The sequence below is a fragment of the Euleptes europaea genome, chromosome 8, assembly GCF_029931775.1.
Source record: "Euleptes europaea isolate rEulEur1 chromosome 8, rEulEur1.hap1, whole genome shotgun sequence".
Classification (NCBI taxonomy): Eukaryota; Metazoa; Chordata; class Lepidosauria; order Squamata; family Sphaerodactylidae; genus Euleptes; species Euleptes europaea.
The window spans coordinates 1,708,874-1,731,601 of record NC_079319.1 but is presented as its reverse complement, the minus strand read 5'-3'; the positions used below and the strand labels follow the sequence as shown (position 1 = coordinate 1,731,601).

General features: G+C 49.6%; 1 protein-coding gene across 1 annotated transcript in view; it reads left to right on the top strand.

Moving 5' to 3' along the window:
• Positions 1–307: 307 nt before the first annotated feature.
• Positions 308–22,728, top strand: part of PPP1R16A (protein phosphatase 1 regulatory subunit 16A) — a 45,556-nt gene continuing 23,135 nt past the window's right edge. The window contains exons 1-2 of the mRNA XM_056854145.1: positions 308–560; positions 21,850–21,920. Of these exons, the coding sequence (XP_056710123.1) occupies positions 311–560; positions 21,850–21,920 (321 nt within the window). The 5' untranslated portion in view covers positions 308–310. The remainder of the gene's footprint in view (positions 561–21,849; positions 21,921–22,728) is intronic.

The following is a 22,728-nucleotide window of genomic DNA, read 5'->3' as shown; positions in this document are numbered from 1 at the left end:
GTGTGAGCTCATTTGCACAGGTCCCCCCTTGGCTGAGGTTCCCCACTTGGAGACTTCAGGTGTTTAAGGACCGATTTGTGACTCACACCAGAGAGGGGCTATGGAAGGTCCCCCTTCTTTTCCCGCGGGGGTGTTGCTGTCTGAGAAAGCAGCCACAAGGGAGAAGTAGGGAGATCCAGCCTCTGGACGAGCTGCTGGGGATGCTGGTGGGGAAGCCGGGATCTCTCGGCCCCCTCCCTCCCAGGTCTCTTTCAAGCCCCTCTGGGAACCCTTGACTGAAAAGGAGGTGGGCGTCTGAGGCTGCCCGGCCATGGCTGACCACCCAGAACTGCTGGCCGAGATGTCGGCAGTGGGCCAAATGGGCACGCAGGAGCGGCTGAAGCATGCCCAGAAGCGCCGTGCCCAGCAGCTGAAGAAGTGGGCACAGTTTGAGAAGGAGGTGTTGGGCAAGAGGGCCAAAGCAGAGAAGAAGAAGAAGGGGAGCAGCAAAGAGAGGCGTGTGCTATTTCCCGACAACGTCCGCCTGTTGGAGGCCGCCTGTCGCAATGATGTGGAAGAAGGTAAGCAGGCTGGGGGAGGTGGGTGGGGGAGGTGTGTGGCCATGACACAGTCGCCCTGGACGAGCTGGCCAGCAAAACTCTGAAACCGATGGAGCCAAGCTGGACCTGGAAAACGTCTGTACCCTCTCTGGCGCTGGTTAGGAGTCCAGCGCACTCAGCCACAAGGACCAAATGGGTTAAGACAATCCCTTGGGTCATCTCTTTGGTGTGAAGCAGGTTTTCTCAAGATGCTTTTGGCCACAACTGTGGATAGTTGTGTGGACTTATTAGGTCTTTAGGGGTGAGGCTCAGTTGGAGAGCATCTATCTGCTTTGCATAGGGAATGTCCCAGGTTCAATCCTCAGCATCTCAGGTTAAAAGGATTAGATAGCAGGTAGAGGTGTAAAAACTGAAATTTTGAAGCCCCAGGTATGGTTGCGGGTGAATTTTGTTTCTGGAAAAAAAAACACCTGGAACTCTTCGGAAAAATTGAAATATATGCAGTACCTACATTTCCTATTAAACCAAAGCTTCTTTTACTGATTTAACAACAGTCAACATATAAAAGTTTACTATTAGGCATATATATGGAATTTAAAAGTATACATGTCTTTGTTTTCTGCACGAAGAATTGTAAGAGTTGCACATTGCTGCACTCCGGGCTGCCATGTAGCACATGTCTCTTTTGCCATTTGAGATTTAGGGATAATAAAAGTTGAAGGAAGAAAGCAAATTCTGTCACAAACAAAATAAAGTATGTTAATTGGGCAGAAACTCTCACGGAGTCACTATAGGTAGGGCTGCCATCATGTGTGGTTATTATGCTAGACTTTATAACATTGAAAACACTGTACCCTTTAATAATGCATTATCTGTAAAAACATTACAGTGTATTAATTGTTGCCAAAATTATTCCTGTTTAAACAAAAATCCTTAAAATATTGAATATATTTATAACCTGAGAGTTTTCCAGTACTCCCCAAAATTTTCCAATTATCCCACTGTGAAAAACTGAGAAAGTCCTGAGACTTTTTTATAATGTACCTTTGGAATGTGTGAGATGCTTTGTAAGACAAGTTTTTTCCCCACTGAAAAAAAGAAAAGATTGCACGAGATTCCACCCCCCCACTGATATATCCAGATTGTCCAGTTTTACATTTGAAAAAATCAGAAAGGTCCTCCAACATTTTCATGCTATACATTTTGAGTGTGAAAAACCTTGCCTTAAGAAGCATTTTACACGTGTTAAAACAGAAATATTTCATAGAATTTTCTTTTCAGGGCTCTCCTAAATTTTCCAGTTTTTCCATTGGAAAAATTGAATAAGGCCTTGGGGAAGCCCCCCCTGGGGGGGGACTTCCCCCTAAAAATGTTCTGTTTTCCCTTCCCTTAACCCATCACATCTCTAGTAGCTGGTAATGCAAAAGGCCTCTGGTTGAGTTCCTGGAGAGTTCCCCCTGCCCTTGATAGGTATTGCTTTGGTATGAAGGTGCTTCCTGTGTTCCGCCATAAATCCTCAAGCTCAGGCTTCGGTATCTCTGCCTGCTCACCGCCCTCTCCATTTCTGGCTCTACCTCAGTTTCTTCATTTTCCTTGGTTCTGTCCATCCCCAGTCCCTCTGCTGCTTTTTAGAGAGGAAAGGTTTCTGGAAAGTTTGAAGCCATGGAAAGATTTTTTTTTAAATTGTGTGCATATATTTTCAGTGGAAATATGGGGGTGGGGGAAATGAAATATCTCCCTTGTTGCTTCTGTCAGAGTGGCACTACCTTTTAATCTCTGTGCTCTGCAGCTCCTTACATTTTTAAGAAAGCTGGAAGTAATATTGGAGGGCCCTTGGAGGACAGCAGCAAAGATGCTTCGAAATTTTAAGAGCGCACGACTGCTGCTGAACACTCTTAAGGGGGTGGGCAGGGTAGGCCTGCCAAGGACTTCCCTCTGCCTGAAATCACCTGGGGCTCCGTGCCCTGCAGTGCTTGGCTGTTTGCCTGCCTTCCTGCCTGCCTTCCGGGACGCTGGAAGACTGTGGCTGTTGGGAGGGGCTGAATCCAGAAGCAGGCTTTGAGGACGGCTCCCACCCGCCTCTGGCTCTCCCCTCTCTGGGCAGCGCACCTGTCAGGCAGGTTGCATTTTGCTTGTTTGTACCAATCAGTGGAGCTCATCTCTTTCAGTGGCATTTGAGGACGGCTGAGAGACACGTGACCGGTTCAGCCCAGCCAAGAGGACTTAAGGCGGAAACGGCTCGATTGGAGTCCAGGAGCTCCTTAGAGACCAATGAGATTTTCAGGAAGACAGTTTCAGCAGGTAGCCGAGGTTGAACTGCAGTAGAATAGCTAGATTCGAGTCTAGGAGCACCTTAGAGACAAAAAAGCACCTTGAAGAGCCAGTGTGATGTAGGGAGAGTAGGTGTGGTGTAGTGGTTAAGAGTGTTGGGCTAGTATCTTGGAGACCCAGGTTTGAATCCCTGCTTGTGCCATGGAAACTCGCTGGGTGACCTTGGGGCAATCACATACTCTCAGCCTACCCTACCTCACAGGGTTGTTGTGAGCATAAATTGGAGGAGAGGGGAACAATGTCAGCCGCTTTGGGTCCCCATTGGGGAGAAAGGCAGGGTATAAACCTCACACAGGGGCACGGTGGTAGTCTAGCCTTGTGGATATGAGGCGTGAGCGCTGGGTGCTGGCAGGTGCAGATCTGACCGGAAAGGTCAAGGGCGGGATGTGACTCGGGGCCGAGCACCTGATTTGCATGTAGGAGGTCCCTGGTCTTCTCCCTGGCATCTTGAGTGAAAGTATCCAGGAATGGGAAAGACACATGAGCACATGAAGCTGCCTTATACTGAATCAGACCCTTGGAGTGGCGGAGTCTGATCTGGAGAACCGGGTTTGATTCCCCACTCCTCCACAGGAGCGGCGGAGGCTAATCTGGTGAACTGGATTTGTTTTCCCACTCCTACACATGAAGCCAGCTGGGTGATGTTGGGCAAGTTACAGCTCTTTTAGAGCTCTCTCAGCCCCACTTACCTCCCAGGGTGTCTGTTGTGAGGAGGGGAAGGGAAGGTGATTGTAATCCGGTTTGATTCTCCCTTAAGTGGCAGAGAAAGTCGGCATATAAAAACCAATTCTTCTTCTAATCTATCAAAGTCAGTATTGTCAGACTGGCAGCGGCTCTTCAGGGTCTCAGGCAGGGGTCTTTCACATCACCTACTTGCCTGGTCCCTTTAACTGGAGATGCTGGGGATTGAACCTGGGACCTTCTGCACACTGAGTAGAGGCTCTACTACTGAGCCACAGCTCTTCCCCACTTCTGTGCCTGAGACCAGAGAGCTGCAGCCGCTTGCCTAGCTGGGTCAGTGGTAAGTCTTTGTAAGGCAGTTTCATTTGTCTGAAAGCAGAAGGTGGGTGACTGTTGAAGCCCCTCCCCCCCAGTCTGGTTCAGTGAGTTTTATTTTGCACAAACCTGTTCGCTGCCTCTCTGTCCTCAGCCAGGTAGCTCTTCTCACCTTGCCTCATTCTCCCCTCCTCTGTGTTTTGGCTCTCTTTCCCCAACTTAAATGTGGCCTTATTTGCCAGTTGGTGGAGGTGGCTGCCTCTTGGAACATGCTGCAAGCCATTAGGAGCAGCGGAAGATCCTGGGCCAGCTGGGCTCGCAGTACCTGCTCTGTAATGGTGAGATTGTGGTGGATCCTCCTGTGCTTAGAGCTCTTCCTCCAGGTGCTTCCTGGCCAAGAAACCTCTGCCTTTTGTTGTCAGGCTGGCACTGCCTCAACTGTAGGTTGCTGTATGGATCTTGGGGACCAGGTATCACTTCTGTGATCTCCCCAGTTGATCTTCTGTGCGCACTGCCTGTTTCACTGATGCTCATTATGTTGGGATCTGGGTGTGTGCCTAATCTGACCTCCTTTTGAACCCCCAGCCATTTCTGCTGCCAGGCCCACCTGCCCTTTCTACCCCCAAAATCCGGCCTTGATTACATGTGAGGATTTGTGTTCTGGTACCCTCTTTGACTCAGCAGCTGGCTCGAAGAAAAGCTGCAGCTGCTCTTGGCACTAACAAAAATGGACTTTAAAAAGCTGGTGTAAAGTGAGCCAACATGAGGTGGAGCTGAATTCAGTGGAGCTTAAGTCCTGGGAAGGAAGCACACGTGGGAAGTCCACTTTGGCTTGGAGCATCATTGTCAGCTTCTACAAAGTCAGAAAAGCAAAGGTACACAGTACCAGAGGTCAACAACAATAATTCAAAGAATTTTTTTTTTTTTTGCAAAAAATGTGTATGAAATTTGTGAAAAGTTAAATACAAAAATAAATATCAGTTTATTTTTGACAATATGACAGAAGATTCCTCAGTACACCAATACCTAATGTGTGAAAATACTTAGCAGCTATTTACAAAGTCACACATCAAGAAATGGATTCACAGTAAGTGATGATTCTTAACAAATATAAGCAGTCACATAGCCAAATTACAAAGAGTTCTTCAACCAAACAAATAATTCTTCAATACAAGACAAGAATGCCGGCTGATGGCCCCTGTTTCGATTTCTTCATCAGTCCACATGGCTCACATTTTGAATCTGCTGAATTTTTTTGGCTTCAGTAGCTTTTCTGACATTCTGAGGTCTTCCTTTGCCTGTTTTCCGTTTAGCTTCTACAAAGTGGCAGTACTAGTTCAGAACGGGTCCGTGCTTAATATACATTTTGGCAGGGAAATCAGTGGGAACTGGAATTGCTTAACTTTGACCTGAGCCTGCCTGCTTTGGGTATTGTCCCCCTGCCCGCCTCCACCCTGTACTTTGTTCCTGTCAGTCTATACCTACCCCTGCCTCTTTGTCCTTTCTCAGAGATCAGCCTGTATGCAAAGTCGCATGCCGCAGCGGCCTGGCCTTTTTAGTGAGCAAACTGGGAAACAGAAGTGCAGGGAGAGAGAGGTTGGACAGGTGGCAACCCAGGGGAGGCCCTTCTTGTTTGTGGCACGGAACCTTTGGAATTTGTTTGCCTACCTCTATTGTTAGCTTACGCCAGCGGGTAAAGACTTTTTAATGGTTTGTTTGGCGTATCCCCAATGACTGTTCTTTGCCCTCCTCCCTGTGTGTTGATGTGTTTTTATGGAATTGTTTATTGTATATATAAGGTAAAAGGTAAAGATCCCCTGTGCAAGCACCGGGTCATTCTTGACCCATGGGGTGATGTCACATCCCGACATTTTCTAGGCAGACTTTATTTATGGGGTGGTTTGCCAGTGCCTCCCCCAGTCATCTTCCCTTTAACCCCAGCAAGCTGGGTACTCATTTTTACCGACCTTGGAAGGCTGGAAGGCTGAGTCAACCTTGAGCCGGCTACCTGAAACCAACTTCCGTCAGGATCGAACTCAGGTCGTGAGCAGAGCTTTTGATTGCATTATTGCAGCTTACCACTCTGCGCCACGGGGCTCCTATATTGTATATATACTTCATTTTAAATGCTTTGGTGTTGAGATATTTTAGTGTTTTGATGTTTGGCCTCTTAGGGACCCTATCTGGCAGCAAGGAAAAAGTTTTAAGTAAATAAATGAATGAACAAAGAGGGTTGAAACGAGGAGGTGGCCTTATACCGAGCCATCTAGCCCAGTTGTGTTGCCTCCTGGCTCTGACTGGCAGCAGCTTTACAGGCTGCCTTTCCTCTCACCCACTACCTGAGATCCCTTGAAGTGGAGATGGCAGGGCTTTGACTTCCTGGGTGCAAAACACCTGCTCAGTCGCTGGCTGCAGCCCTCCTGTAAAGAGGGAAATAAAGCACATCTTTGATCCTTGATGGAACCGGGCGCAGTAGAACAGAGAGGTAATGGCATTTTCAACATTTTCTTTGCAAACCTGAGATTGGGGAGATTCTCTTGGGTTGTTTTTGTTAACTAGCAATGAGAAATAAGCACCCCCTCCTTTATCTGATCTGATGTGCACATTTAGGAAAGCGAGCTGTTCAGCCTCCGTGGTGCACTGCCTGGGGCTGGGAAATGTCTCCGGCAGAGGAAAAGGCAGTTCCCTCTGGCCGCAGTGGATTATTTAATTGCCTATTAGTGGTATATCAGGTGAGACTGGCTCTCAGGGGTAGAAACGGCACAGGAGCTGGAGAAGCAATCTCGGAAGCAGCTGTCTGGGAATGCGTTTGAAGGAAGGATAGAGGCGCCGCTCTCTGGAGGCAGCCCCTCTGCCAGGCAAAGCACAGCAGCCAAACCCAGGTAGCAGGTTTCAGGCACCTGGGCAGAAGGTTTTCAGGCACCTGGGGAGGGGCTGTGGCTCAGTTTGTAGAGCATCTGCTTGGCATGCAGAAGGTCCCAGGTTCAATCCCCGACATCTCCATTAAAGGGACTAGGCAAGTAGGTTGATGTGAAAGACCTCTGCCTGAGACCCTGGAGAGCTGCTGCCAGTCTGAGTAGGCAATACTGACTTTGATGGACCAAGGGTCTGATTCACTAGAAGGCAGCTTCATGTGTTCACCACAAAGGAGTGCAGATAGGGAGGTGGAGAGATCTGATTGATGTTGCACAATCTGTGGGGAAAGTCTTCTGCACCGTTAAACAGATCCAGCTCATTTCTCTGGGACTTGGGCCAGAGCCCCCTTCCTCTGGGACCATCAGTTCAGAGGAGGAAGGGTGCCGTTTGAGTCCCGGGGCTCTCAGGCTGGCGTTAGTTCCTTTCTCAATTCTTACGCTTGTTTGTCAGTTGCCTAAGCTAGTCAGCTTGCTGCTGTTCCTCCCACCTATGCTGACGCTCACGAAATGGCGGGCATTCTTATTTATTTATTCTTATTTTTATTCTATTCAATTGGTACCCTGCCCTTTCCCAAACCAAGCAGGGCTCAGGGCAGCTTCCAGCATTATATAAATACTTGTGAACTTCATAAGAACATAAGAAAGGCCCTGCTGGATCAGACCCAGGCCCATCAAGTCCAGCAGTCTGTTCACACTGTGGCCAACCAGATGACTCTAGGAAACCCACAAACAAGACGACTGCAGCAGCATTGTCCTGCCTGTGTTCCACAGTACCTCATACAATAGGCCTGCTCCTCTGATCCTGGAGAGAATAGGTATGCATCATGGCTAGTATCCATTTTGACTAGTAGCCATGAATGCCCCTCTCCTCCATGAACATTTCCACTTTCCTCTCAAAGCCTTCCAAAAGCTTGTGAACCCGAGGCTGTTTGCTTCTCACATATAGAGGGTTTTTGTTTGTTGCCTTTGTGAAATGGGATTACCTGCCCCTGAGCACAAGAATCACACTGCAGACCCAGGCCTGAGTTGCATGTTAATTGGGGGGGGGGGTTGCATCTGTATGCAGTGTTTTGAGCACACATGTAAAAGTACACTGTGCGCACAGCAGTCACATTTGAAGCCACATCTGCAGGATGGGTGTGCATGCTTTAGTGACTCAGAGCCGGCTGTGGCAAATGCACTTGCTGCTGTGGGGTGACTGGAGCAGGTTGCGGCACTGTCGACCTGCAAGCCATTCCTCGGTGATCTCGTCCTTGCCTAACTGGACCCTTTCATTGCCATTTGACTCTTTGGTCCCCTTCTCTGGCTTTCCATAGTACATCTCCTGTAGACTGCAGGGACTGTACCACTTCTGAGATCACGCATTCCCACTTTAGAGATGTGGCACCCAAGTCAACTCTTTGCATCTCTCCAGTGGGAGCAGGTGAAATGTATTCTGTGTGGTTGCGCAGGCGGAGGGAGTGAAGTGCTTGGTGTATTAAACGTGCTCTGGGAATTCCCACCTGGCTTGTTGCTGATGGAAACAGAATGCATCTTATTCAGCATGTTAGTTCTTGTTAATAAAACCAGACTCAAATCATGATCAGTTATTGGTTGCATTGTCAGGGAAGGGCTGTGGCCCAATGGCAGAGCCTCTTCTTGGCATGCAGACGGTCCCGGGTTCAGTCCCTGACACCTCCAGTTAATAATACCAGGCAGTAGGAGATGGGAGAGACCTCTGCCTGAGACCCTGGAGAGCTGCTGCCAGTCTGAGTAGGCGAGACTGACCCTGATGAACCAAGGGTATAAAGCCACTTCATATATAAGGCAGCTTCACATGTGTGTTCATATGTGTACTTGTCCTCATTTTCATCTGGAGGAGCTGTGGCTCAGAGGTAGAGCCTCTGCTTGGCATGCAGAAGGTCCCAGATTCAACCCCCGTCATCTCCAGTTAAAGGAACCAGGCAGCAGGTGATGTGGGAAACCTCTCTACCCGAGGACCCTGGATAGTCAGTACTGACATAGACAGTAGTCATGATGCAGACCTATTCTCTCCAGGATCAGAGGAGCATGCCTAATATATTAGGTGCTGTGGAACACAGGCAGGACAATACTGCTGCAGTCATCTTGCTTGTGGGCTTCCTGGAGGCCCCTGGTTGGCCACTGTGTGAACAGACTGCTGGACTTGATGGGCCTTGGCCTGATCCAGAAAGGCTTTTCTTATGTTCTTATGACTTTGATGGACCAAAGGTCTGATTCAGCAAAGGCAGCTTTGTGTATTCATGGATCTCCCTGCTCCACCCCACTGAAAACCTCCGGAGCTCGGAACCCATCTTCTGCTTATGTTGCTCTGTAAGGTATGATGTACACCTGATGGCACAATAGGAACATAATATCCGAGTGCATGTGTGGTGCACTGGTTAGCACATTGGAAGAGTGAAGCCTGTGTTCCAATCCCCACTTGGCCGAGGAGCTCACTGTTCTTGTTCCAATCTCTCTCAGGCTCTCTGTTGTGTAAGGATAAAATGGTGCATGGGGCTGGAAACATCCAGAGCTCCTTGAAAGAAGGGGTGGGATAAAAGGAATCAAGCAGTTTTATCCCCACCCCCTTACCCCCATCTTGCAAAACCCAGAACAGGCAAGCAAAGCAGTGGTCAGCTGCGGCCGAGCTTGTGCCATGCTCCAATTCCTGGAGCTTCCACGCAGCCCTGGCTGCCTGCTCTCTCTCTCTCTCTCCCTCTCTGCTCAGCACCTTTCTTGGGAGGGCAGCCCCTCGCAGTCTGCTGGGGATTGTGCGGACAGGCAGTTGAGCATGGCCTCTGAGACTGCAGAGTCAGCTGAGCTAAGAATAGAAATGATGTCAAACAGCTGGACTCATTCAAAGTGATTTGTGGCTTCTCATGAAAGGTTGGAGGGGAGAGCTGTGTGTGGCTTTGGGGGGCGTTGCCAGTGGCCTAGTCCCAGAGAGCTCCGTTTGTTGGCTGTGCGGCCAAGGCTCTCCAGACCGAAAGCTGAGCGGAAGATCTTCTCCCGCATCTTGTTGTGTGCAAGACCACCTGGAAGACTCCATCAGCTGCTGATGTGGCCAGAGTTGGGCATTAACGTGTGTGTGTGTGTGTGTGTGTGTGTGCGCACTTAGTGACTGAAGGGTCTCTCTGCCAGCCTCAGCATGGTCTGGGAAAGATCACAACAGTGACTGCCTTTGCCCAAAGGAGCTTCCAAGGAGCTTCCAAGGTTGAGTGTGATGTGGTAGCTAAAAAGGCAAATGCGATCTTGGGCTGTATCAACTGAAGTATAGTGTCCAGATCACACAAAGTGATGGTGTTGCTCTGTGTGAGACAGGATGCTGGATGCCAGCAGGGCCCTTCTTAGGTTCTTACGCAGTTTCTGTGTCGTAGTTTGATTGCATATCTTAGGGAGATGAAGTAGCAAATGCTGGATTCATCTGGTCCATTCTCTAGCATTTTCGATCATACAAAGTAGTCCTCACTCTGTGGCTTATAGAGAGCCACATCCACAATTTCCATCAACACAAAGAGCCATGTGAACTGTTGTAGGCTCTGTGCGCCACTCCACCAAGCACATGCATGCAGTAATAAGAACATAAGAAAGGCCCTGCTGGATCAGACCAAGGCCCATCAAGTCCAGCAGTCTGTTCACACAGTGGCCAACCAGGTGCCTTTAGGAAGCTACTAACAAGACGAGTGCAACAGCACCATCCTGCCTGTGTTCCACCGCACCCAAAATTATAGACATGATCCTCTGATATATGAGTATAGAAGAATGTATGGAGGAGAGGGCCATCAGTGGCCACTAGCCATGGGGCCCAAAGGTTTTGGATGCTGCTGCTCAAAAGCAGCATTGGGGAAAGGCCTTGGCCTCTCTGCCCTGTTTGTTAGCCCTCCGGGGCAACTGTGTGGCCGCTGTGGGAAACAGGGTGCTTGGGTGTTACAGATGCTGCCAGCCCTGCAGAGCGGTCTCAGGGGCTTCTATGTGGTGGCAGAGCTTTCCCTGCTTTCATGCTGCTCATGGTAGAGAGCCAGTGTGCAGTGTGACGGCTTGGTTTGGAGACACCTGGGCTCATACCCTTGCTCAGTTATGAAGCTCATAGGATTACCTGAGGCCAGTCACTCTTGTTCACTCTAAACTGCTTCCCAGGGTTGTTGTAGGGGCAAAGTAAGTAAGTGTGTGTGTGTGTGTGAGAGAGAGAGAAGCCAATGGGTGACATAAAATGTAAGCAGTACATGTAGCCCTTGAACATGATTCAGCAGGTACACATGAAGGTTAGTATTGCCTACTCAAACTGGCAGCAGCTCTCCAGGGTCTCGGGAGGAGGTCTTTCACATCACCTACTGCCTGGTCCTTTCAACAGGAGGTGCCAGGGACTGAACCTGGGACCTTCTCCATGCCAAGCAGATGCTTTCCACTGAGCCGCAGCCCCTCCCTTGGTCCATCAAAGTCTGTCTTGTTTACTCAGACTGGCAATGTCTCTCCAGGGTCTGAGGCGGAGGTCCTTCACATCACCTACTGCCAGGTCCTTTCAACTGGAGATGCCGGGGATTGAACCCGGGACCTTCTGCATGCCAAGCAGATGCTCTACCACAGAGCCATGGCCCCTCCCCAGGTAGTTCTCCTGTACAAGTTATGCTGAAATTTCAATGGGGCTTGTACAGGACACCTCCTGGATGGGCTGAGCCTTTTACTTGACATAAATGTTGCTGGTCCCTGGACTTTTCATTTTATGTTCCTGTAACAGACTAGCCCCATGCAGCCCTTCAGTTGGAAACTCTGCCTCCTTTTGGCCCTTCTCCCTGAGGCTCTCCCCCACCATGGAGGCAGCCCTTTCTCAGTGCTGCAGTGGAGGCCACCGTGGGGCTGAAATTCTTGTCAGGTGTTAATCCGGGATGTGGGGGGTTTCCCTGCAGCCACAGGCATGGCAGTAGCCTGGCCCTTTCTTGCACAGAGGACTGAAGGGGAATACCGAGGCCCATTCTTGATAATCCTGGGAGCTATTTTGCAGAAGCTGATGCTGCGTGGCCACCTCCCAGTGGGGACTGCAGTCAGGCGACTGCGATTAGGGCTCGGAGTAACGCCTGGAATGTCGCGGCAGCCTCTGGGGCAGGGGGAGGCGTGGGTCCCCTGGGAAGGGCAAGTTCTTTGCTGCTGTGGGCTACAGTGGCACCTGAACTGGTCCTGCTACCTACCGGGTAGATGAGCATCCTCTGGCTGCTTTACCTGTCCTGAGTTGTAGTGCAGTGCCAGGAGCCTCCACCGACAGCTTCTTTCTGCCTCCAGTGCCCAGAAGCTCCACCCGTCTTGGCAGCTGCTTTCTGTAGTAGCCACTCTATCCTTCTGGTGACCCAGCCAAGAGGGGCAAGGCAGAGCTTGGGGCACTCTCTCTCTTGGCACTGACTTCCTGTGCCAGCAAGGAGGAGGTGCCTGAGCTGGGAAGGGTTGGGGGTACCTGGGAGGATCTCCTTGGGGTTTGTCTGGGACCAGAATGGGAGAGCCTGCAACATAAGCCTGTTCAATATCTTTACAAATTATTTGGATGAAGGAATAGAGGGGATACTTATTAAATTTGAAGATGATACTAAATTGGGAGGGGTGGCAAATACAGTAGAAGACAGAGCCAGGATACAGAATGATCTTGACAGGCTGGAGAACTGGGCTAAAACCAATAAAATGCATTTCAGAGATAAATGTAAAGTTCTGCATTTAGGTAGGAAAAATCAAATGCATAATTATAGGATGGGGGAGACTTGTCTTAGCAGCAGTGTGTGCGAAAAGGATCTTGGGGTCTTAGTATACCAAACACTGAACATGACTCAGCAGTGTGATGTGGTAGCTAAAAAGGCAAATGGGATCTTGGGCTGTATCAACAGAAGTTTAGTGTCCAGATCACGCGAAGTATGATGGTATTGCTTTACTCTTCTCTGGTTAGACCTCACCTAGAGTATTGTGTTTAGTTTTGGGCACCAAAATTTTAGAAAGATGCAGACAAGCTGGAACATGTCCAGAGGAGGGCAGCAAAGATGGTGAGGGGTCTGGAGACCAAGTCCTATGAGGAAAGGTTGAAGGAGCTGGATATGTTTAGCCTGAAGAGAAGACTGAGAGGGTATATGATAACCATCTTCAAGTGCTTGAAGGGCTGTCATAGAGAGGAGGGTGCAGAGTTGTTTTCTGTTGCCCCAGAAGGTCAGGCCAAAACCAAGGGGTTGAAATTAAATCAAAAGAGTTTCTGTCTAGATATTAGGAAGAATTTTCTAACAGAGCGGTTCCTCAGTGGAACAGGCTTCCTCGGGACGTGGTAAGCTCTCCTTCCCTGGAGGTTTTTAATCAGAGGCTAGATGGCCATCTGTCAGCAATGCTGATTCTGTAAACTTAGGCAGATCATGAGAAGGAGGGCACCTTGGCCATCTTCTGGGCATGGAGTAGGGGTCACTGGGTGTGTGTGGGGGAGAGGTAGTTGTGAATTTCCTGCATTGTGCAGGGGGTTGGACTAGATTACCCTGGTGGTCCCTTCCAACTCTATGATTCTATGAAAGCCAAACAGAGGATCTCAGCAATGTAGCTGTTTGTTTTTATGAAGAAAGCCTGTGTTCAAAACAGGGACATCCCTGGCAATTAGGCACACTCCAAGCGCACGGGCGTGGGTGTGCAGCTTCAGTTTACAGTGGACACATGGCACCATGGCCGGAACATGCTGTTCTGGCTTGCTTGTAATGACTGCCCTTGGAATGCTGCAGCAAGCAAGCTGGGCGGGAGGAGGGCAGTAAAGACCCCCTGCACAATGCAGGACATTCACAACAACCTCCCCCCATACCCCCAGTGACCACGCCCAGAAGATGGCAAAAAACCCCAAAAACCTCCAGGATCTCTGGCCTGGAGGAAAAATTACTTCTTGACTCCTAAGTGACAATTGGCACTACCCTGGGCATGCAAGAAAGGGCCACAAGAGTCAAACACTGATGTAAACCTTCCTGCCCTCCCTCTCATGAGATGGCAGTAGAGCTGGAACCAGCTGCCTGCCTACCTGCTGAACCCTGGAACTTTGAGGCTCTAACCTGACGCATTCAAGCTTTTTCTGAACGTCTACGATGAGGGGGACCACTTAGCCTTAGCCGAGGGTTGCCAGCAGGGAGAGGAACAAAGCACCTCAGCATAGTGTGATTTTAATGTGCGTTGGATACACTCACGCACACATGAAGCTGGAGAGGAACAAAGCACACATGAAGGGAGAGGAACAAAGCACCTCAGCATAGTGTGATTTTAATGTGCGTTGGATACACTCACGCACACATGAAGCTGCCTTATGCTAAATCGAACCATTAGTCCATCGAGGTCAGTGTTGTGTACTCATAGTGGCAGCATCTGAGAGAGAGTGATTTGCTCGTGGTGAATTCATGGCAGAAGCGAGATTTGCACTGGGAGCTTCTTGCTCAGCCTCTTCTCCGTTTTGCCCTCTCAGCCCACCTGTACGTAGTTGTCAGAGAAGGGTCAGCCAAAGCAGCGTTCATGCCTGTCTAGAGATCCCAAATGGTAACACGCTTGCCTGCTGTTGCATTCCTGTGCAGCTCCCATGCATTTTGCGGTGGCTTGTGCCTTCCTGAGTACCCAGCTTGCTGGGGGTAAAGGGAAGATGACTGGGGAAGGCACTGGCAAACCACCCCGCGAACAAAGTCTGCCTTGGAAACGTCGGGATGTGACGTCACCCCATGGGTCAGAATGACCCGGTGCTTGCACAGGGGACCTTTACCTTTTGTGCCTTTCTCCTCGCCGTGTGACCTGCAGCGGCCTTCCAGACTCGCATTCTGATGGTGCTGCCCCCTTGGCCTCAGGGCGTTTTGTGTGTGTTAAGTGTCAGTGGCTTCCGACTTATGGCGACCCTATGAATCAGTGTTGTCCAAAATGTCTGATCATTAACAGCCTTGCTCAGGTCTTGCAAGCTGAGGGCTGTGGCTTCCTTGATGGAGTCAATCCATCTCATGTTGTGTCTTCCTCTCTTCCTGCCGCCTTCAGCTTCTCCTAGCATGATTGTCTTTTCCAGTGACTCTTGTCTTCTCATAATGTGACGGAAGTACAGTTGCTTCAGTTTGGTCATTTTAGCTTCTAGGGGAGAGTTCAGGCTTGATTTGATCTAGAAACTAAAAGTACAGGCTTGATTTGATCAGAGCATTGGTGCTGTCCAAAGTGCCCATGAAAGCTTATGCTAGGATTGAAACGTGTTAGACCAAAGAGGAGCCACAAAACTACCAGGTAGTTTCCTGCAGTCATTGCTTTCTTTAAGGCCCCTGTTGACTTCCCACCACCACTACATTTGGCCCTCTTGAGTGCTTGCTGAATACCAGCGTGGTGTAGTGGTTAAGAGCGGTGGACTCTAATCTGGAGAACCGGGTTGGTTTCCCCACTCTTCCACATGAAGCCTGCTGGGTGACCTTGGGCCAGTCACAGTTCTCTCAGAACTCTCTCAGCCCCACCTACCTCACAAGGTGCCTGTTGGTGGGGGGGTAGGCGATTGTAAGCCGCTTTGACACTCCTTAAGGTAGAGAAAAGGGGGTATTAAAAACCTACTCTTCTTCTACCCTTGAGAATCTTTCAGATCGGAAGAGGAAGCCGAGTTCCTGTCGACAGGTGCCTTTGGTGCATCAACACGGCCAGTAGGCTGTGAACACAGGTGTGTTGCCTTGGTGCCGCCTCTTCCTTTGGTGTCTGCCAAGCTTCTAGCAGCTGGGAGTGGTTCCCACCTTGCGGAAGAGTTGTTGGTCTTACCCTGGGCTTGGCTTGGGAAAGGCAGCGCTCCTCTCCACATTAGATCAGCTAGTGGCTTGGATTGTGACCTTCTTCCCTGCAGATCACATACAGGCTTGTGTTTTTTGGCAGCAGTCACTGGGGTGTGTTTGTGTGCACGCACACTTTCTACCACTGAATTCCTTCTGCTAATTTCAGTAGCTGCCTTATTCTGCAGTTGTAGCCTTAATCATCCTGGCTGCTGGGGAAGGGCTGTAGCTCAGTGGCAGAGCATCTGCTGTGCGAGCAGAAGGTCCTGTGTTCAATCCCCTGCATCACCACTTAAAAGGATCATGAGAGGCTCAGCGGTAGAGCATCTGCTAGGCATGCAGAAGGTGCCAGGTTCAATCCCCAGCATCTCCAGTTAATAGGATCAGGTAGTGGGTGATGGGAAAGTCCTCTGCCTGAGACCTTGGAGAGCCACTGCCGGTCTGAGCCAACACAGACTCAAAGTCAGTTCTGACTTTGATGGAATGCTTTATTTCAAGGCAGCTTCATGTGTTCATAAGATCCTGGAGAGCCACTGCCAGGAAGACTTACCCTGGTAGACCAGCAGGTCTTAGCAAAGGCAGCTTCATGTGTTGGCATTATACTCCCACTTTTCCTGACCCCCATCCCCCTTAGTCTATCTAATGCTTCTCTTGTAAAAAAATGAAAGCCCTCGTTTTATTATGCAGCATTTTAGAGTGCTTGCTGTAAGTATTTTGCACTTCTGCACAACAGCCCTGTGGGGTAGGTTGCTTTAGGTTCCGTTTTACTGAGGCTGAAAGGAGGTGACCTGCTCAATGCTATTGCTCAGGTTAGAAGCTTGGCAGGCCCTTGAATTTGGGTTCTCAGAGCCAGTTCACTGGTCCCCAGTGTAATGAGAATGTGGCTGCTGCCGCTTCTTTAATCTTGAAGACCAGCAGCCTCCCTTAGGAAATGCCACTTTATCCAGCTACTTGTGTTTCAGAGACTGTTGTCGTAGAAAGCTACCTAATGTCAATCCTGCTGGAATTTTTGGAACCCCTGAGTAACCTTAATGTGTGCTCCAGATGGGGAGGGTCCCTTCCAGTAATGACATTAGCTCAGAAGATGGCCCCCTACTTTGATTTGGCTGACCCGGCCATGTGGTTCCACGCTATCGTGACCTTGAGGCTAGACTACTGTAATGCACTGCACATGGGTCTGCCCTTAAAGACAGGTTGGGAGCTACAGTTGGTACAAAACGCCGCCGCTCAGCTGCTATTGAACGCTGAGCAGAATCTTCATATCACTCTAGTTCTGCAGATGCCCCATTGGTTACCAATCAGTTATCAGGCCCAGTTCAAGGTTCTAGCTGTCACCTACAAGGCCCTTCATGCCATTGCTGCTCTTAACTGAGCAAAGCCTTCTGAAGGCACCACCCTGCAAATGGGTAAAATCAGCAGCTGCCCGCTCACGTGCATTCTCTGTGGAGGTACCCACGCTATGGAATGGCCTGCCTTAATCTATCTGTCATTTTGCAGGAAACAGACTCACTGGCAGTCTTTAAGCAGAAGCTGGACAAGCACTTGTCAGGGATGCTCTAGGCTGATCCTGCATTGAGCAGGGGGTTGGACTAGATGGCCTGTATTTCCCCTTCCAACTCTATGGTTCTGTGATTCTATGACTTGTTCAGCGGGGCATTCTTATAAAAGGAGCAGAGCTATACTAGAGTAGACCTCTAGGGTAATGGAGGGATTTTTGTCAGGGATAAACCTTTCCTACATTAATTGTCTTGTTGCCCTAGACAACAATTCTTCAGTCCCAGCCCCATCTGTTTATTTATTTAATGTTATTTGAAGTCCGTCTTCCTCACTGAGTCTCAAGGCGTGGACAAAGAAGAAAGGGGACAGGAAGAAAGTTGATTCTTTTGAAATGTGGTGTTGGAGGAGAGTTGTACAGATACCGTGGACTGCCAAAAAGACAAATAAATGGGTTCTAGATCAAATCAAGCTGAACTTTCCCTGAAGGTTAAAATGACTAAACTGAGGCTATCGTACTTTGGTCTCATTCTGAGAAGGCAAGAGTCACTGGAAAAGGCAATAACGCTAGGAAAAGTAGAAGGCAGCACGAAAAGAGGAAGACCGAGCATGCAATGGATCAACTCTATAAAGGAAGCCACGGCTCTCAGTTTGCAACAGATGAGCAGGGCTGTTAATGATAGGATATTTTGGAGGTCATTAATTCATAGAGTCGCCATAATTCGGAAAGGATTTGACGGCACTTAACACACATACACACATACACGAGTCAAATACAATCAACAGGACGGGACATCCAATAAACCAGCAATAAGTTTTGGATTGCTGAAATCTGAAACCAATCAGACGTTTGGAAACAGCTGAAACAAAGCATAAACATTTAAAAGTGACACGTTAAATGATGTAGAAATTTACATAGCAAGGTTATACTTACAGCAACAGACAGTATGTACTATACACAGTAGTTTAGTCAACAGTCCATTGCATTATTTTGTGTGAGTCAGAATCTTGCTGTCAAATTGTTTTATATCAGGGATAAATGTCACCTCCACGAATTGTTTTTGTTGCCTTAGAGAGTTTTTTGTTTGCTTGTGTTGTGTTTCCAGTCCCCCGCGGCCTCGGTGCCTCCTTTCCTGCAGTGCTGCCTCTCTCCCTATGCTCCACCATCAATGCTTCATTCATCTCAGCAGATTCTTCTACAGGTGCCGCCCTACAAACGGGCAAAATCGATACCTGCCCGTACTTGGGCATTCTCTTTTGCAACCGCCACCCTGTGGAATGGCCTGCTGTGTGAGGTCAGGACGGCTCCCACCCACCTGGCTTTCCGCAAACTATGCAAAACGGAATTATCCAGGAGGGCTTTTTTGCATAGGTAAATAGGACTGTACTGTAATGAAATGGTTCTGAAAGTTGCATTCATAAAGGGGTAGGAACTGTGGCCTCCACTACTGTGTTGCTGCCTATCACTTTTGGGTGTGTTCCAGACTAGGTCATTCTACACTACTGAACACGTCACATTTAAATACTTAGAATAATAGAATCAGCTCTGATTTAGATTTTCGTTTGCTTTCAGATTCCTGTAGTCCAATCCCTCTTATGCCGTTCATTGGCCATCCCATCCTCTTGATTGTATTTGACTTACTCTGTCTGCCTTGTCTCCTCAAAAAAGGTGGTCAATAAACAACGTAAATAAATCCCAGCCCCACTGCATTATTTCATTTCGTTATCTTTGAATTGCTTTATCCTATTTTGTGTCTTGCTTACTGATTGACTGAAGAGACTATCTCAATCCTGTAATCTGTCCAGCCCCACTGCATTGTTCTATCTTCCTGGGAATCTTTGCTGTTTGTAATTAGTTTGTTGATTGACTGCATAGTTCTTAGCATGTTCATGTTGGAGTGAGCGACTCAGCAGGCCTGGACATGGGGGGGGGGGGCACCAAAACCGCTCTAAGTGTATAAGTATGTGAATGAGATGTTCCTCTTTTTGTCTGAATCTGGGAGCTGCCCTCTGACCCCTCCTCCTCTCTCGGTAGCCTCGTTTCTTTGTCCCTTCTCCACATGGACTTGAATGGAGACAGACTTTTCTGCAGGTCTTACCTTTAGAAACAATATCCCATAACTGCACACACATGATGCCGGACCAGCTGGCCACTTGTGATAGGGAAATATACTCTTTAGATTAGGTTTCTAGCTTTCTGTTGACTGCCACAAGAGTGTGAACAGAATCTACTTGAATAAATGTAAGCTTTACTTTTTGCGATTTACTTTTTGGAAGGATTATTTACTGTACTCAATATCATGCTCCCATAACAGGGCAAAACTCTGCCATTTGAACCAAATATACTCATTAGTTTGTAATCTGCCTTGAATCCCAGTGAGAAAGGTGGATTATAAATGAAGCTAAAAATAATAATGCAGCTGCAGTTTAGAAACCAGCAACCAGAGGACTGACTTGCGGTGCTCCCTGTCTGCTCAAAGGGAAACTGATTTGTGCAGGGGGGCTGCTTGGTTGCACCAAAGCCAGTTCATCAGGGTGACCCCCAAACTGAGAACAGGGTGAGAAAGCAGCCCACGGGTAGTGTTTGCTTTCGTGGTATGTGTCTGGGGTCAGGGAAGTTTCCTGCTGCCTTCTCCGAAGATACACAGCAGAGGATGCCTCACAGAGTGAACGCGTGAAGCTGCCATATACTGAATCAGACCCTTGGTCCATCAAAGTCAGTATTGTCTACTTAGACCGGCAGCGGCTCTCCAGGGTCTCAGGCAGAGGTCTTTCACGTCACCTACTTGCCTAGTCCCTTTAACTGGTGATGCCGTGGATTGAACCTGGGACCTTGTGCATGCCAAGCAGATACTCTGCCTCTGAGCCACGGCCCCTCCCCATGGAGTGCCAGGCTGCCAGGTGGGTTGCCTCTTGGAATTGCAGGTGCTGCGTTCAAAATAAATTATGCAGGCTTAATCTAATTTGCAGGCACTGTCCTGCGAATTGGGCTTTTAAACAGTTGGGATTTTTTCCTGCAAAGTTGGGTGGGGGGAGACTGAAGGGCAGGAGGGGACAGAAGCTGGAGTTTGGCGGCCTTGAGGGTTGCTGAGTTTTTGTCACCGAATCCTGCTTGTGGGTTTCTAAGTTTTGCGTCTCAGCCATGGATAACAGAATTGTGCTTTAAAATTAAACGGACCGTGACTTCCAAGAAGCCGGATCCAGCACCTTAGATCATATTGCACGCTTACAAAGAGCTGCACCCCCACCCGTGACGAGACGGGGCCTTTCCAGCTCTCCTTCCTGGAGCTGTGCAGTGATGAGGCTGGCGAGGCTGTTGCTCTGCACCTCCGAGAGCTGCCGCGTCATTCTTAAGTAAACACGCCTGCCCCGTGTTGCCCTGGATGAAGCTTGCTCCCCCACTCCCCAAGAGGACTAAGTTTCACCCTCCCCTCCCTTGGCTCGCTCAGCCCTGGCAAGCTGCCCTGGTTTTGTTGTAGGTAGAACCGCTGGTTCTGCAGGTGGAGCCTGATTGCCTAATTTCCTGGTTAAATGCATCTTAAACTGTTGGCTTCTTTCTCCCAGAGAGCCAGCATGGTGTAGTAGTTAGGAGAGGTGGACTCTAGTCTGGGGAACCGGGTTTGATTCCCCCACTCCTCCACTTGAGCAGTGGACTCTAATCTGGTGAGCCTGGTTGGTTTCCCCACTCTTCTACATGAAGCCAGCTGGGTGACCTTGGGCCAGTTATAGTTCTCCCTGAAAACTCTCAGCCCCACCAGCCTCACAAAGTGTCTGTTGTGGGGAGAGGAAGGGAAGGCGATTGTAAGATGGTTTGAGTCTCCTTAAAAGGTAGAGAAAATTGAGGTATAAAACCCAACTCTTCTTCTTCCTCCTCCTCTCCGTGGCTGATGTTTCAGTTAAAACCCTGCCCTTGCCTGTCTCCACCCCAACCTGGGACTTCAGTTACAGCCCATGCGGGAGATTGGGCTCTTCTGGCCAAAGCTTGCAGCCTCAAGGGGTCTGAACAGTGTGCCCATGGCTGGGTGGAGAAGAAGCAGGACCCCACAAGGGCATTAACCACTTTTGAGGTGCTGCAGACCACTTTGGAGGTCAACTTGGAGGTGCTGCAGACTAGGCCATGTCTTACCATGACTTGTGGCAGGGAAGACAACAAGGGTGTTGTGCTGTGTGTGTGTGTGTGTGCGCACGCGCATGTGCACCATTTGGGAAGGGCTGGGCATTTCTAGATCTTTGGGAGGGAAAGAGGTGGAGGGAATAAAAGGAACGCAAAGCTGCCTTGTCAAAAGCTGAAGTGGGGCGGCAGGGCCTGAAAGACAGAGGCGGGCCTGCTATGAAGCCAGGTGATGCAGCCACATTTCGATGGTGAATTTGAGATGCCGTAAAAGGGGGTGGGGGTGGGGAGAGCAAACTGGAGCAGGGGTGCAATCCTCTGGAAAGGGCTTCTCCTTCACTGGGGTGAAACAGACCTGCACGAAGGTGTGGCCGCCACCAGATGCTTCAGAGTTGTTGTGTGTTTTTTTTAAAAACCATCTTCCTCTTGAGGGCCAGTGGCCCTTGGATGAAATGCTGGGCCACGGCCTGTCACTTTTATTGTGGAGGGTGAAGCAGAGAGCTGATGTGGCGCTCAGTGGCCTTCCCCAGGCTGCCTAGCCCCCGTGTTGGTCGAAAGGCAGCCCTGGTGCAGAGTCTCTGGGGGCTGGGGCTCTCCACTGTCTTTCCTGTCAAAGCCCCCTCTCGCCCACCCTGTCTCCCAGCCCGTTGACTGAGCAGAGAGTCCACAGCTCCATTTCTCAAAAGTTCTTTCCCCCCTCACAGTTCGGCAGTTCCTCTTGAGCGGCGTCAATCCCAACCTGTGCAACGAAGATGGCCTCACCGCGTTACACCAGGTGAGTCGAAGGCTTACTTTCCCAGTTCTTCTGCACCAGCCCCCTCTGGTCGGGGGTTGTGTGCCCAGAGCTTGGAGCGCTTTCCTTTGGAAGCTCTTTGTCCCTCCCCATTGAGCAGTGTTGGTGGTGTCTGCCTGCCACGATCCCAGGGGAGCCTCTTTCAAACCGCAGCACACTCCCCTTCCAGAAGAGCAGGGGCTGTGCTTCAGGGGACAGCGGAAGTCCTCCTGGCAGTCAAAGCAGGGGGGTTTCAGTGCAGGCAAAGGGCTCCTCTTCGCATAGGAGCGACGACCGTCAGTGAATGGGCTGGTGCACTGGAGCTCCAAATTGCCCGCAGGAGTGTTTTGGGCTCTTTCCAGAGGTATGAGCTGCTGAATGGGTTTGGTTCTGGCTGCCGTTGAGAACCAAGGAGCAGAAAAATGAGCAGGGCAGTTTAGAGTGGCACAGGAGCATGCGAACTCTGGCATGAGGCAGAGCACTGACACATGAAATTGCCTTCATCAGACCATGGGTCCATCAAGCTCAGTATTGTTTACGCAGACTGTTCTCCGGGGTCTTAGGTGGAGAGGTCTTTCACATCACCTCCTACCTGGTCCTTTTAACTGGAGACGCCAAACAGAGGCTCTGCCACTGAGCCATGGCCCCTTTTCGTGCTCAATTCTTCATCCTGGCAGGGCTCAAAAGTATGCATGCTCTTATGCTAGTGGCAGGTAGTTCTGAGGAGGAGATTGCTGTGTCGCACCAGGGGCTGGCTGCATGCCATCTGAGGGGTCTTCTCCTCAGCCTTCTAATGCCCATCATGGCGCTC